Source organism: Ranitomeya imitator, chromosome 1 (genome assembly GCF_032444005.1).
Source record: "Ranitomeya imitator isolate aRanImi1 chromosome 1, aRanImi1.pri, whole genome shotgun sequence".
NCBI lineage: Eukaryota > Metazoa > Chordata > Amphibia > Anura > Dendrobatidae > Ranitomeya > Ranitomeya imitator.
Window position 1 is genome coordinate 437,788,558 of NC_091282.1, and position 17,040 is coordinate 437,805,597.

Genomic DNA, 17,040 nt, shown 5'->3' on the forward strand with positions numbered 1-17,040 from the left:
GTTTGTTTCTGATGTTTCGGTCTGAAATTATTACGTAAGTTCAGGTAATTAACACATTTTGGAACCAAGCTTCAATGGGTCGAATCCGGCAGACAACTGCAATACTTTACACGCTTCTGCTTCTCTCTTTCCTTTAAGGCCACGGTCACACGCTCAGTATTTGGTCAGTATTTTACCTCAGTATGTGTAAGCCAAAACCAGGAGTGGGTGATAAATCCAGAAGTGGGGCATATGTTTCTATTATACTTTTCCTCTGATGGTTCCTCTCCTGGTTTGGGCTTACAGATACTGAGGTAAACTACTAATAGTGTGAATGTGGTCTTCTACTGATTCCCTGTATGGCTTTAGGATTTCAGTATGTGGACATGTTCTTCTGACTGCGTCTGCTGGGATCATTTTTGTGTCTATTTCCTCTAGCTTCTTATATTCCTCTTTTGGATGTCAGCAACAACACATAGTGGTCTGTTTTTTTGGCATCTGTCACGGATCCTTGTTACGCCACTTCTGCACCACACAATGTATACTGCTATTTGGTGTAACGGGAAGGTCCAGAAATTGACCATCAAATCAGAGTTGTGTTTCTGTGATTTTTTTTTTCCAAACATAAGCCTCCGCTACCACAATTCTTTGTTGGATCACATACGGCATGTTGGACACATTCACCTACAACACTATTCCCACCATATGCAGTACCACTCAACTGGCAGGGAAGGATTTGATGGCCCTCATTCATTTCTTTAAGTAGTCTGGTAAAATGTAATCTGAGCTTTGATTGGTTAGTAGGACCATCAAAGACAGGCCCTACAAGTATTATCCTATTGAAACCTGAGAGAAACAGGGGTCTGCTTTTTGTGGCCCACCCTGTATAAATAATTTGACAGCTTCCCATATGGCCGTTGTTTGCTGGGACCAGTTGACTTCAAGTAGCTTGTTGAGAGATAATGGATTGTACTCTTGGGGCTAGCTGTATCATAGGAAAGGGGTAGCTAAAGATATGACTGTATCATCATCCATGCTGTAGGAGCGCCTGGCCTGGGCCCCTTTAGCTGCCTACTAAATCATTCATATAATCCTACATAGGGCCAATAATAAAATATGGTGGTGGGCAGAGGGAGACAATATTGCTAGGGAGAATGCAGTGCAGATGGTAGGAAATGTTCTGTTTGGGCCTGTTCACACATTGTTTTTGCCAGCAAATAAACCTACAGTTTTACAGTACTAGGGAATATTCCTGAAAGCTCATGCACACGCTGCTTATTTTCAAATCTGAAGCATGTCAATTCTTTCAGCATTTTTGCATCTCTATTTATCCATTCTAATAAAATTAAAGCACATGTAAAAATGCACATATTTTATCCAGTGTAATCTGCTGAACATGTGCACAGAGCTCTAAGGGAAGAAAGGAGGAATATAATCGCTACTGTGCTGCATGTCTGCATAATGGCATAAGAATAGTGATGTCACAGATGCAGGATCATTGTACAGCTGATGATGTCATTCATAGTGAGCAATTTCTTACTATTGAAAACTAATATTTTTATACGAGTGTGCCAGCTATAAATGTATGTATATATATGTGTGTGTATATATGTATACAGTTATGCTCGAAAGTTTACATACCCCGGCAGAATTTTTGCTTTCTTGGCCTTTTTTCAGAGAATATGAATGATAACACCAAAACTTTTTCTCCTCTCATGGTTAGTGGTTGGATGAAGCCATTTATTGCCAAACTACTGTGTTTTCTCTTTTTAAATCATAATGACAACACAAAACATCCAAAGGACCCTGATCACAAGTTCACGTATCCCTTTTCTTAATACCGTGTATTGCCCCCTCTAACATCAATGACAGCTTGAAGTCTTTTGTGGTAGTTGTGGATGTGGATGAGGTTCTTTATTTTCTCAGATGGTAAAGCTGCCCACTCTTCTTAGCAAAAAGCCTCCAGTTCCTGTATTGTACATTCACACTGAAGGCATCAGTACTATGAATTAACACATGTAGAATTATATACTTAAAGGGAACCTGTCACCCCGTTTTTTGAGATTGAGCTATAAATACTGTTAAATAGGGCCTGCGCTGTGTGTTACTATAGTGTATGTAGTGTACCCCGATTCCCCATGTATGCTGAGAAATACATTACCAAAGTCGCCGTTTTCGCCTGTCAATCAGGCTGGTCTGGTCAGGTGGGCGTGTTCACAGCGCTCTTTTCTTCCCCAGCTTTCCGTTGGTGGCGTAGTGGTGTGCGCATGTCCAGAGTTCCGACTTCCCTGCGCCCACGTGAAGACACAGCGCGCGATCTGCGCTGTAATCCCTTGCATCGGTGGGGGCGGCCATCTTCCTGGGGCCGCGCGTGCGCAGATGGAGTGCTCTGCTGCACGGGGCTTCAGGAAAATGGCCGCGGGCAGCCGCGCGTGCGCATTAGAGATCGCGGCGGCCATTTTCCCAAAGCCGAGATGCAAACTGCCTGTCATATGGTCTTCGGGTGCCGCAGCTCTTCCTCTGTTCAGCAGTCACGTGGTACCGCTCATTAAAGTAATGAATATGGACTCCACTCCAATAGGGGTGGAGCCGCATATTCATTCCTGTAATGAGCTGTACCAGTGACCGCTGACAGAGGAAGAAGCTGCCGCCGCTCCGTCTTCCCGTCTTTCCTCTTGCTGTGACTTTTCAGGTCAGAGGGCGCAATGACGTATTAGTGTGTGCCGCCCTCTGCCTGAACAGTCACTGCGGAGAGCCGGGACGCTGAGGAGCAGCTGGCAGCGACGACAGGTGAGTATGTCATTTTTTTTTTTTTTATTGCAGCAGCAGCATTACATACAGTTTTATATGGAGCATCTATGGGGCAATAATGAACTGTATGGAGCATTACATGTGGCACAGTTTTATATGGAGCATCTATGGGGCAATAATGAACTGTATGGAGCATTATATGTGGCACAGTTTTATATGAAGCATCTATGGGGCAATAATGAACTGTATGGAGCATTATATGTGGCACATTTTTATATGGAGCATTGTATGGGCCCATCATGAACTTTATTTAGCTGATTCAATATGGATATTCAAAAACACTTAACCTACTGATGTCTGTTATGATCCGGTGACCTTGGAGCCGCATGGAACTTTCTCTGGAGTTGGTGGAAACTATACTGACCGCAAATCCTGAACTTATCACCGCAACTAGAAGTAGACGTGGGGTGTGCCTAACATATCCTAGACACCTCGACACAGCCGGAGGACTAAATACCCCTATAGATGAAAATAGGAATACTACCTTGCCTCAGAGCAGATCCCCAAAGGATAGGCAGCCCCCCACAAATATTGACTGTGAGTAGTAGAGGAAAAGACACACACAGGCAGGAAACAGGATTTAGCAAAAGAGGCCACTCCAGCTAAAATAGGAAAGGATAGGACAGGATACTAAGCGGTCTGTATTAAAATCCTTCCAAAAATATCCACAGCAGAAAATACAAAAAACTCCACCATCTAACTAAAGATGTGGAGCGTATATCTGCAACTCCAGAGAATCCAGCAAGACAGAGAAAAACACTGACTCAATCTAAGCTGGACAAGAGAAAACAAATGAATAGCACAGAATTATTAAGCACACAGCATGTGTGCCACAGAAACAAAAACCAGACACTTATCTTTGCTGAAATGGCAGCAAGGCTGGAGGAACCAGACAAAGATCCAAAACCTCCCAGAACCATGGACAACTGGCAAGGACTAATGAATCCTGCACACCTAAATATCCCAGTCAGAACTGCAATCAGCAGATACACCTGGCCAGGACTGCGACTCAGGGACTACTGCATTCCCACCTACAACCACTGGAGGGAACCCAAAAGCAGAATTCACAACAGTTGTCTCAATTAATTTTACTTTTATTGGTATCTATGTTTATTTGTGAAATTTACCGGTAGCTGCTGCATTTCCCACCCTAGGCTTATACTCGAGTCATTAAGTTTTCCCAGTTTTTTGTGGCAAAATTAGGGGGTTCGGCTTATACTCTGATCGGCTTATACTCGAGTATATACGGTGTGTGTATATATATATATATATATATATATATATATATACACTAGATGGTGGCCCGATTCTAACGCATCGGGTATTCTAGAATATGCATGTCCACGTAGTATATTGCACAGCCCACGTAGTATATTGCCCAGCCACGTAGTATATTGCCCAACCACGTAGTATATTGCCCAACCACATAGTATATTGCCCAACCATGTAGTATATTGCCCAGCCACGTAGTATATTGCCCAGTCACGTATATTGCCCTGTCACGTAGTATATTGCCCAGACACGTAGTATATTGCACAGTCACGTAGTATATTGCCCAACCACGTAGTATATTGTTGTCATGATTCCAATGGCAGGGAATCACAAAAGGACAAGCACCAACGAGCTCTAGGGTGATGGAACCTGAGCTGACCGCGACCCTAAACCTAAACACACAAATAACAATAGCCGGGGAACGTGCCTACGTTGGTCCTAGACGTCTCGCACCAGCCGAAGATCTAACTTCCCCTATTAGAAGAAACACAGACCTCTCTTGCCTCCAGAGAAATACCCCACAGAAATAGCAGCCCCCCACATATAATGACGGTGAAATGAGAGGAAGGCACATACACAGTATGAAAACAGATTCAGCAAAATGAGGCCCGCCAAAACTAGATAGCAGAGGATACAAAAGTAAACTGCGCGGTCAGCAAAAAACCCTTCAAAAAACCATCCTGTAATTACTTGAACTCATGTTCCAACTCATGGAACATGAGGAGCAATTACAGCCCACTAGAGCAACCAGCAGCAAAGAAACAATTATATGCAAGCTGGACAAGACAAAAATAAAGCAAAACGTGGAACAAGAAAATCAAAAACTTAGCTTGTCCTGAAGATTACTGAAGCCAGAAGCTGAGGTAACAAAACACTCTGATAACCTTGATAGCCAGCGGGGAAATGACAAGAAAGCCCGGTTAAATAGGAAACTCCCAAATGCTAATAGAACAGGTGGACACCAGAGCACAAATCACCCAGTACCATCAGTAACCACCAGAGGGAGCCCAAAAACAGAACTCGCAACAATTGTCCAGCCACATAGTATATTGCCCAGACACGTAGTATATTGCCCAGTGACGTAGTATATTGCCCAGTGACGTAGTATATTGCCCAGTGACGTAGTATATTGCCCAGTGACGTATTATATTGCCCAGTGACGTAGTATATTGCCCAGCCACGTAGTATATTGCCCAGCCACGTAGTGTATTGCCCAGCCACGTAGTGTATTGCCCAGCCACGTAGTATATTGCCCAGTCACGTAGTATATTGCCCAGTTACGTAGTATATTGCCCAGTGACGTAGTATACAGCACAGAGCCACGTAGTATATTGGCCAGTCACGTAGTATATTGCCCAGCCACGTTTGTCACAGGTTAAAAAATAAACATATACTCACCTTTCCGAGGGCCCCTTGTAGTCCACGGCAGCTTTCGGTCCCAGGGTTGGTTTGAGCGCAGGACCTGTGATGACGTCGCGGTCACATGACCGTGACGTCATGGCAGGTCCTTCTCGCCCAGGCGCGCAGGGCCTGTGATGACGTCGCGGTCACATGACCGTGACGTCATGGCAGGTCCTTCTCCCATACCATCTTTGCCACCGGAACCTGCAACGGAAGATGGCAGCCGGCGCGAGCGGCTGGGCGGACAACGAAGGGTGAGTATAGCAGGTTTTTTTTTATTATTATTTTTAACATTACATTTTTTACTATTGATGCCGTATAGGTAGTGTCAATAGTAAAAACTTGGGGACACACAGGGTTAATAGCGATGGTAACGGATTGCGTTACCCGCGGCATAACGCGGTCCATTACCGCCGGCATTAACCCTGTGTTAGCGGTGACCGGAGGGGAGTATGCGGGCGACAGGCACTGACTGCGGGGAGTAAGGAGCGGCCATTTTCTTCCGTACTGTGCCCGTCGCTGATTGGTTGCGGCAGCCATGACAGGCAGGTGGCGAAACCAATCAGCGAATGAATATCCGTGACAGACAGAAGGACAGACGGAAGTGACCCTTAGACAATTATATAGTACAGAGGTGTCAAACTGCAATCCTCAAGGGCTGCAAACAGGTCATGTTTTCAGGATTTCCTTGTACTGCACAGGTGATAATTTAATCACCTACACACATAATGATTGCAGCACCTTGTGCAATGCTAAGGAAATCTTGAAAATACGCATGGTTTGCGGCCCTCGAGGAATGCAGTTTGACACCCCTGATATAGTATATATATATATATATATATATATATATATATATACTCACACTATATACCGACTTTGCAAGTTTTCTGTTTTTTTATTGTATCAAATACCTATTTCATGCAATAAAATGTAATTTAATTAATTAAAAATTATACAGTGTAGTTTTCTAGTTTTTATTTTTAGATTCTGTCTCTCACAGTTAAAGTGTAACTATGATAAAAATTACAGACTTCTCCATTCTTTGTAGGTGGGAAAATTTGCAAAATCGGCAGCTTTGGAGAATCTGGTGACAGATTCATTAAGGTGTTTGTGCCAGAATTGTGATGTAACAAAACCTTAAAAAGTTGCAGTATTTTTGCGCAACAGCATTTGCCATTTAAAGGCTGGTCCCAGCCAGCTACTCCAATATTGGCATAGCATAGGGGGTGTCTGTGCCCGCCTGTCAAATTATGATAAGTTATGCCACTTTGGTAATGTAGCTTACTGCAGAAATGTAGAACATTCTAGGAGGCAACAACGTCTGTCTTAATGAAACCGCCACTTTATGTTTTCTTAGGCAGGAACTACACTTATATAGCGAAGAACGTGAGAGTGGTACACGGACACTTACCCCAGGTGTCAAATTCTTTGGGGGCACAAAATTTCACCCTACCACCATCAAATGTTCCAGGAGGAACAACAACCACTCCTTCTTGTAGTAGCATATGAGCGGAGTGAGTGCTACCCTGTGGCCAACCAACTATATGTGTAAAGTTTAGGGACTGTTTTATTATTTCATTTGCTGCCTTCAGATGCTCCGCAGAGTGCAGCAGTCAAGAATTTGCCTTTGGCTGCTGTGCTCTGCATAGGCAGTGACCAAGATGTCAAAGCTCTCAGTATAATCAAATAAGCTTTCCATCTAGGTGACTGCTTGTGCAGAGAATAACAGCTCTTTGTCAAACTCAGCCCAACTGCTGCGCTGTGCATAGGCAGAAACTTACAGGGGTTGAACAAAATAATGGAAGCACCTAACGTTTTGGCATCATAACCTTCGAACATGTGATAAGCATGCAAACCGTGACATATGGTAATGTTTTGTAGTTGATTATTTGTGTTATGTGATATGTGTATGTAAATTAACGGTTTGTTTTGCATAATTGAAAGAACATTGATGAGAACCTGATACCAATGGCAGACCTCTCTGATTTTCAAAAAGGCCAAATTGTTGGTGCTCGTATGGCAGGCAGTAGTGTATCAGTAAGTGCCCGAATGCTTGGCGTGTCAAGAGGTACTGTCTCTAAAGTAATGACTGCGTTTGAAAGAGAAGGAAAAACGTCCGCAGCAAAGCACAGGTACGGCCTAAAGTCAAAGTTGACTGAGAGAGACCGTCAGACTCTAAAGCGAATTGTGAGAGGATCGCAAGACCACGGCTCCGAAAATCACTGCTGAGCTCAATGAACACCTACAGAACCCTGTTTCCACAAAAACGGTTCGTCGGGAGCTGCACAAATCTGGATTCCACAGAAGAGCTGCAATTAGAAAACCGCTGCTCTCAATGACAAATGTTTCCAAGCGTTTAGAGTGGTGTAGAAACCTCCAGAATTGGTCCCTCGAGCAGTGGAAACATGTGATATTCTCAGACGAATCATCGTTTACCCTATTTCCGATCTCCGGCCGAGTGTACGTTTGGAGACAGCCAAAAGAAGCATTCCATCCAGACTGCCTTCTCCCAACCGTAAAACATGGTGGAAGTTCTGTGATGATCTGGGGTGCTATTTCGTGGAGATCCGCCGGGCCAATGATATCCCTTCATGGAAGAATTAACAGCCGAGATTATTTAGGCATTTTGGGCAACCAAATGCATCCAATGATTCAAGCACTGTTCCCGGAGGGGAACGCCATCTTTCAGGATGATAATGCACCAATTCATACAGCTAGAATCGTTGAAGTTGAGCATCTCATCTGGCCCCCACAATCCCCAGACCTCAACATTATTGAGCATTTATGGTCGATTTTAGAGATTCAAGTTAGACGTCGATTTGCGCCGCCATTGTCGCTCAAAGAACTGGAGGGTGTTTTAACTGCAGAATAAGCTCAAATTCCTTTGGAAACAATTCACACCTTGTATGAATCCATACCTCTGCGAATTGAGGCTGTAATCGCCGTTTAAGGGTTTACCTACACCATATTAAACTAACTTTTGTTGATGTTTCCAGGTAACATAGTAACATAGTTAGTAAGGCCGAAAAAAGACATTTGTCCATCCAGTTCAGCCTATATTCCATCATAATAAATACCCAGATCTACGTCCTTCTACAGAACCTAATAATTGTATGATACAATATTGTTCTGCTCCAGGAAGACATCCAGGCCTCTCTTGAACCCCTCGACTGAGTTCGCCATCACCACCTCCTCAGGCAAGCAATTCCAGATTCTCACTGCCCTAACAGTAAAGAATCCTCTTCTATGTTGGTGGAAAAACCTTCTCTCCTCCAGACGCAAAGAATGCCCCCTTGTGCCCGTCACCTTCCTTGGTATAAACAGATCCTCAGCGAGATATTTGTATTGTCCCCTTATATACTTATACATGGTTATTAGATCGCCCCTCAGTCGTCTTTTTTCTAGACTAAATAATCCTAATTTCGCTAATCTATCTGGGTATTGTAGTTCTCCCATCCCCTTTATTAATTTTGTTGCCCTCCTTTGTACTCTCTCTAGTTCCATTATATCCTTCCTGAGCACCGGTGCCCAAAACTGGACACAGTACTCCATGTGCGGTCTAACTAGGGATTTGTACAGAGGCAGTATAATGCTCTCATCATGTGTATCCAGACCTCTTTTAATGCACCCCATGATCCTGTTTGCCTTGGCAGCTGCTGCCTGGCACTGGCTGCTCCAGGTAAGTTTATCATTAACTAGGATCCCCAAGTCCTTCTCCCTGTCAGATTTACCCAGTGGTTTCCCGTTCAGTGTGTAATGGTGATATTGATTCCCTCTTCCCATGTGTATAACCTTACATTTATCATTGTTAAACCTCATCTGCCACCTTTCAGCCCAAGTTTCCAACTTATCCAGATCCATCTGTAGCAGAATACTATCTTCTCTTGTATTAACTGCTTTACATAGTTTTGTATCATCTGCAAATATCGATATTTTACTGTGTAAACCTTCTACCAGATCATTAATGAATATGTTGAAGAGAACAGGTCCCAATACTGACCCCTGCGGTACCCCACTGGTCACAGCGACCCAGTTAGAGACTATACCATTTATAACCACCCTCTGCTTTCTATCACTAAGCCAGTTACTAACCCAGGTGTTTCCATTATTTTGTCCAACCCCTGTAGGTGACAGAGGCTGAGCAAGCCAGCGTTGAATATTATCATGGGCGGTACTGTGTTTCACCATACCATGCTGCCTCTCCTCTCACTTGTAATTTTTTGAGAGGAGAGATCGACACCCGCTGTCACAAATTTAAAAAAGTGTAACATGTAAAAAAACAAAAAACAAACACATACATTAAATGGAATGTTACATTTTTACACATTTGTTCTTATCCTTAGGCTAGAGTTAGGATTAGGCCTAAGGTTGGCTCAGGTGTTGGGACTAGGCTAATAAAATAGATACGTTAGCAAAAGATTTTTTAAAAGTATCAACGTATAACTTTTTATTTGTCAAATTTTATGTCAGATTTCAGCAAAAAGCATAAAAAAATAGAGGACCAAAGGCAAACTATAATTACATCAGTATTTTTGTCAAATACAATACTGGTGCATTGGGGATAAGGGATTTAATGCTGATAGTCCACTGCTTAGGGGAGGCAAAGTACTTGCCTTGCACCAGGTGCTGCCAACCTCTGCGATGCCGCCGCTCATATACGGTATGTCTAGGAGGCTGTAGAGTTTGGGTCAGGGACTCACGGCTGCTTTCAATGTCGCTGTCCTCACAACGACTGTTTTTTGCAGTTGTGTGTAGCCAGTCTTATAAAAGAAAAAAAAAAAACAATCCCCTTTTTAGTTTGATAATGACACATTAGGTTCATGATTTTTCTATTTTGATAGGTCATCAGACTATATTTTAGAGGTTGTTTGGTACTTTTATATTGATGGCCTATTTTTAGGATAGGTTATCAATATCTGATTAAAGGGGGGAGGGATTTGATACCTGGCACCCCTGCCAAGTAGCTGTTTCCGGCGTCATCGAGAAGTGCTAAGTCGCTCCCTATTGATTCACATCTGTGGCCCTTACGCAGTTACTGAGCTGTGCAGCTCTACAGCTGAGCACTTCCAGCCGACACCAGGAACAGCGATCGACGCGGAAGCCTATTATTTCCCCCACAATAAGATATTAAGGATAGGCCATTAGTGTAAAAGTCCTGGACAACCCCTCTAAGCTTATGGCAGCTATCTCTTCCGCCTATCCCATACCCATGAATACTTGCCCTAGCGTTCATGTGTTTTCAAAAGGGAGAGAGGAGGATGCTGCTGTCAGATTGCTCATTGGCAGTGGCATATCTCCTGGATAACACAAGGATTGGGCATTTGAATTCAAAGTGCATGGTCCTCATCTCCCCCAACATCATCTGTCAGGGAGAGCTCACCTTCACACATCACATTGTCAGCTGGTCCCACCGATAACTCCAGGTTTGGACGATGTTAAGCTAATCTGTATGGGGATCTTTTGTGTAGTCTGTACTTTTACCACCTGTGTCACTACAATTTCTTCAAAAATAGTAAGTTCTCGTGACCATGGCCCTCACTTCTACATGTTTATAATATGATTTGTATTAAAAGGAACATTAAAAGAACCATTTTAAAGTTCGGTTCCTATCTTAGAAAGGATGTTGTCAGGTACAGCTTGTAAAAACGAGCAATTTACTGCTTATTAAAATTTGCATCTGTTCTTGAGATATAAACACTTTTCTTTTGTTGACCACCACTGCTCTCTAACTTGTAACCACTTCACTTAAAGGTACCTTCACACATAACAATTTCGTTAACGATATCGTTGCTTTTTGTGACGTAGCAACGATATCATTAACGAAATCGTTATGCGTGACAGCGACCAACGATCAGGCCCCTGCTGGGAGATCGTTGGTCGCTGGGAATGATCAGGACCTTTTTTTGGTCGCTGATCACCCGCTGTCATCGCTGAATCGGCGTGTGTGACGCCGATCCAGCGATGTGTTCACTGGTAACCAGGGTAAATATCGGGTTACTAAGTGCAGGGTCGCGCTTAGTAACCCGATATTTACCCTGGTTACCATTGTAAAAGTTAAAAAAAAAACAGTACATACTCACATTCCGATGTCTGTCACGTCCCCCGGCGTCAGCTTCCCGCACTGACTGTGTCAGCACCGGCCGGCCGTAAAGCAGAGCACAGCGGTGACGTCACTGCTGTGCTCTGCTTTACGGCTGGCTGGCGCTGACACAGTTCGGTAAGCTGACGCCGGGGGACGTGACAGACATCGGAATGTGAGTATGTACTGGTTTTTTTTTAACTTTTACAATGGTAACCAGGGTAAATATCGGGTTACTAAGCGCGGCCCTGCGCTTAGTAACCCGATATTTACCGTGGTTATCCGGGGACTTCGGCATCGTTGAAGACAGTTTCAACGATGCCGAAGTCTTTCCCCTGATCGTTGGTCGCTGGAGAGAGCTGTCTGTGTGACAGCTTCTCAGCGACCACACAACGACTTACCAACGATCACGGCCAGGTCGTATCGCTGGTCGTGATCGTTGGTAAGTCGTTTAGTGTAACGGTACCTTTAGTTTGCTGAGATTAGGAGATAACAGTGTGCTCCAGCTTCAACGCAGTGCTTACAAGCACAAGCTGAATAGAAAAGAGCTCGTAAGCACTGTGTAAGTTCTGTTGTCTAGTGGTCAATCTCAATACAACAAGCTAATCAAATGTAATGTATTAATATCGCAAGAGCTGCTGAAAATTTTAATATGTAGTAAATTGCTAAATTGCTTGTTTTTATGGGCTCTATCTGACAATATCCATCTATGGGATGGGAATAACCCTTTAAGGGAATGGGTATAGTTTATTTTAGTTTAATTAATTAAAACGTGTGTAAAACCGAAATACTATGTTTGCTCATTTTTTAAAATGTTATAGCTACTTATTTTATGTTTATCAAAACTTTTTTTTGGAGGGCGGCCATATTGGAGACAACTATTCCCTTTCTGCATTGGATACATGTAGTGTATAGCACGGTGTGTGTGCTTTATGAGAGTAATATCTTATTCTCAGCTCTCGAATGTTGGATTGTTTCCCCTTTTTATATCAAAGAACTGCACATGACGAGTATTTGGATAAAAAGGATAAAGTATGACTGGACAGGCCAAGGCGAGCTTTGCACTAAGCTCAGCACAGAGCTGCATCCATCTGGAGCATAGAAAGGCTGAGTACATGGTAGAATTTACTAGATTTACTATAAAGGCATAAAAACACCGAATCCGGCCTGCCTCCTTCTGTATATCAGTGAGCTTATGACGTGCTACCTTGATGTCTGTCAGTGCAGGCACTTCCTTCTTCAGATGCTGCGGTGGCGAGCTGGCTTCCTTTCTCTGCTCGCTTGTGGTATATTTTCAATGTGAGTCAAACCATCAGTGTTTGCACCATAGTCATCTCCTCAGTTTCCTCACGCAGCCATTTTGAAGGACACCTGTCGTGAGTCTGTACGCCAATGAGCCGCTTCTCGGAGAGGTATGTCGACATATCGGCCAGTTAATAAGGCTGCTTTACGCAGTCGTCTTAGTAGCAGATGTGTTCCCACAGAGGGACGTTCTCCTTCCATCCATCGCTGAGTGTGACGTGGATTTCAGAATAGATTCATGCAGTGAAGTGCTTTTTCTGCGTGGCTCCTGTCATTTGTTTCAGATTGTTTTTTCCTGTTCGTTGCGTCATCAGTAGTCTGTTTTCTTTATCCTTGTGGAATAATATTAAGCTTTGCATTACTTTATGCATATGTACATGTAATAAAGAGTTATCTCACTGCCTTCTGTGGTGTCAACATCTAAACGAAGATGATATGAACTCTTTAGGTTTCAAATGTATTTTTAGACCCCAAACCACCCACTAAAAGTCAAAGGAGTTTTGGACTTTGTCAGGGGTTCTCTACCTTTTGATTAGTGTATATTGGGTCTTTCCATGCGGTGATATTAAGGAAAAATAGTAAAAAATCAAAATGGGAGCGTATAAGCGACATGTTATGATATGCCTGTGGCATACGTTAGAGCCTTTCATCAGAGATACACATTGTAAAATCCTCCTGGTGTATACCTTAGACAGAAGGCCTGAATGCAATGTGAGCAGAGATGTATTATGGTACAATTCTTTTCTCTTTCCATAGCCTCCGTTTTACGACGCTGTGGATCCAGTAGATTTTGAAAACTATCTAATGACACATATGAACAGCCACAATCATGAGCTTCTTCAAGATCTTGGCGATTTCCCTGAAGATGATCTGGACCTTGTAGCTAAACCCAAAGACTGTAGAACACTTCAGCCTTCTCTACCTGAAGATGGGTATGTATGGGGAAGACCAGACCAATGACCATTTACTGTAGGACATTGTTCACATGAAATGACACTTAGATATTTGGATTTTGTCATCACTTTGGTATTCATTCTGGAAGTGTATGAATAAATGAAGAACTGGCCTTTACATTTCACCCTTGTCAGTAGGGAATGTTCCTACACAATCTTCGGCTGAGTACACACCGCGCTCTGCGTCGTTTGATGGCTTCTGTCCAGGGCTGTTATCTGAATCCCTGACAAATGGAATTCAGATGTTCCCCTTATGGAGCCATTCATTACAATGAAACAAATTGACTTCAAATTGTGTCTGTTTGAGGTGGTCTCTTTCTTTAAAAAGAGGCACAAGAGCATAGTTGATCACTAGTGATGAGTAGTGTTGAGCGATACCGTCCGATACTTGAAAGTATCGGTATCGGATAGTATCGGCCGATACCCGAAAAGTATCGGATATTACCGATATCCGATACCAATACAAGTCAATGGGACACCAAGTATCGGAAGGTATTCTGATGGTTCCCAGGGTCTGAAGGAGAGGAAACTCTCCTTCAGGCCCTGGGATCCATATTAATGTGTAAAATAAAGAATTAAAATAAAAAATATTGATATATTCACCTCTCCGGCGGCCCCTGGACATATTGCGGGTAACCGGCAGGCTTCTTTGTTTAAAATGAGCGCGTTTAGGACCTGAGGAATGACGTCGCGGCTTCTGATTGGTCGCGTGCCGCCCATGTGACCGCGACGCGACCAATCAGAAGCCGCGACGTCATTCCTCAGGTCCTAAATTCCTAGAATGAGGAGTTTAGTGCCTGAGAATAACGTCGCGGCTTCTGATTCGTCGCGTCGCGGTCACATGGGCGGCACGCGACCAATCAGAAGCCGCGACGTCATTCCTCAGGTCCTAAACGCGCTCATTTTAAACAAAGAAGCCTGCCGGTTACCCGCGTGATGTCCAGGGGCCGCTGGAGAGGTGAATATATCAATATTTTTTATTTTAATTCTTTATTTTACACCTCACTATGGATCCGATACCCGATACCACAAAAGTATCGGATCTCGGTATCGGAATTCCGATACCGCAAGTATCGGCCCATACCCGATACTTGCGGTATCGGAATGCTCAACACTAGTGATGAGCGAATATACTCGTTACTCGAAATTTCTCAAGCATGCTCGGGGGTCCTCCGAGTATTTTTTAGTGCTCGAAAATTTAGTTTTTCTTGCCGCAGCTGAATGATTTACATCTGTTAGCCAGCATAAGTACATGTGGGGGTTGCCTGGTTGCTATGGGTACTGCAGGAAAGGGTTAAAGAAGTTACCTTAAGACATCTATAGAGTATCTAAGATAAGCTGTGAAAATTACTGACAACTAGAACAAAGTGGAAGTGGTACTAGGAAAGCTTAGGGCTGAGTCTAAGGGCGCAGTATGACACGGACGACAATCGCATCGCAATGCTCGGACTGGCCGTCAGGAGAGCCGATGGCCAGTCTGTGCAATCGTCGTCCATGTTATACAGCCGCCTGACTCGGCTTGTCATTTTATATACCGTATGTTCTGTTTTCAAATCTAAACCGGCAAAATCCATTAATCTCACATTTCTTGGTAACATTTATCTTGTCAGGGCTGAGCTGGATCAACATGTCAGGGATTGCATTCAGATATATCTACGAGACTGGTTGATTGTGAACAGAAAGTAAGTACATGCAGTTGTGAATCCATATATTGTTCAGTATATACTCTGCCATTTATATTAAAAAGGGCTAATAATTGTCGAGAATTTCAGACAAGTATGAACTACTGATTGTTACAGATGTTTTATTGTAATATGCAAAAACAGCGCATGCTCAGCAGTGACGCAGGTCTCCAGCCCTGAGATTTGCAAAGAGCTGGTTGTAATGGCTGGCTGATTTCTGCATCACCGCTTTCCCCCCTGCAAAGCATGCCAGATAATATGATCCGTGGTAAGATTAGCAACACCTCTACAACTAGTCGCTAATTAGGATATCGTGACCGTAGTTATCAAATTGATTTTATGGAGATTCAAAAATCCATAAGCCACGAAATGGAGCTTGTTAGGACGTACATAAGGAGTTCAGTAATGGTATAGCATAATAAATAAACCAGTACTCACCTGTTAAAACAGTTGCCCACTTAATTTTTATTGTTACTAACGTCTGTGGACCATGATTTTGTGTCACTTACTAATATATCCTTTTTTTTACTATAGGATGCACTTTTTAGCAAGAAAAATCTTGCTAAAAAGTGTGTCTTGTAGTCTGGAAGCAGCTACCTATGATCAAGGAGAATGCTACCACAGTGTCCTTCATGATCACTGCGAGAAGTGTGCAGAGGCACAGCTCTGTTCTTCAGCGATGTATGTGAATGAAGGTTGCAGTGCCAGAGAGGGAGCCATCAGGACCTGCACATCACTAGAGCTGCAGAAATGCTGCAGTTCCTGACTACCTAAAGGACATTTCTGGGCATGTGATCAGTCACATGCCAGCAAGGAACTTCAACATGTTTATAGTACAGACCAAAAGTTTGGACACACCTTCTCATTTAAAGATTTTTCTGTATTTTCATGACTATGAAAATTGTAAATTCACACTGAAGGCATCAAAACTATGAATTAACACATGTGGAATTATATAGTTAACAAAAAAGTGTGAAACAACTTAAATTATGTCTTGTATTCTAGGTTCTTCAAAGTAGCCACCTTATGCTTTGATGACTACTTTACACACTCTTGGCATTCTCTTGATGAGCTTCAAGAGGTAGTCACCGGGAATGGTCTTCCAACAATCTTGAAGGAGTTCCCAGAGATGCTTAGCACTTGTTGGCCCTTTTGCCTTCACTCTGCGGTCCAGCTCACCCCAAACCATCTCGATTGGGTTCAGGTCTAGTGATTGTGGAGGCCAGGTCTTCTGGCGTAGCACCCCATCATTCTCCTTCTTGGTCAAATATCCCTTACACAGCCTGGAGATGTGTTTGGGGTCATTGTCCTGTTGAAAAATAAATGATGGTCCAACTAAACGTAAACCGGATGGAATAGCATGCTGCTGCAAGATGCTGTGGTAGCCATGCTAGTTCAGTATGCCTTCAAATTTGAATAAATCCCCAACAGTGTTACCAGCAAAGCACTCCCACACCATCACACCTCCTCCTCCATGCTTCACGGTGGGAACCAGGCATGTAGAGTCCATCCGTTCACCTTTTCTATATCGCACAAAGACACGGTGGTTGGAACCAAAGAT

General features: G+C 43.3%; 1 protein-coding gene across 3 annotated transcripts in view; it reads left to right on the top strand.

Annotated features, from left to right (window-relative positions):
* DOCK8 (dedicator of cytokinesis 8) overlaps window positions 1–17,040 on the top strand; it is a 255,214-nt gene that overhangs the window by 47,941 nt on the left and 190,233 nt on the right. For all 3 annotated transcript variants that reach the window (XM_069763842.1, XM_069763822.1, XM_069763832.1), the window contains exons 3-4: window positions 13,601–13,776; window positions 15,408–15,479. In XM_069763842.1, coding sequence (XP_069619943.1) covers window positions 13,601–13,776; window positions 15,408–15,479 — 248 coding nt within the window. The remainder of the gene's footprint in view (window positions 1–13,600; window positions 13,777–15,407; window positions 15,480–17,040) is intronic.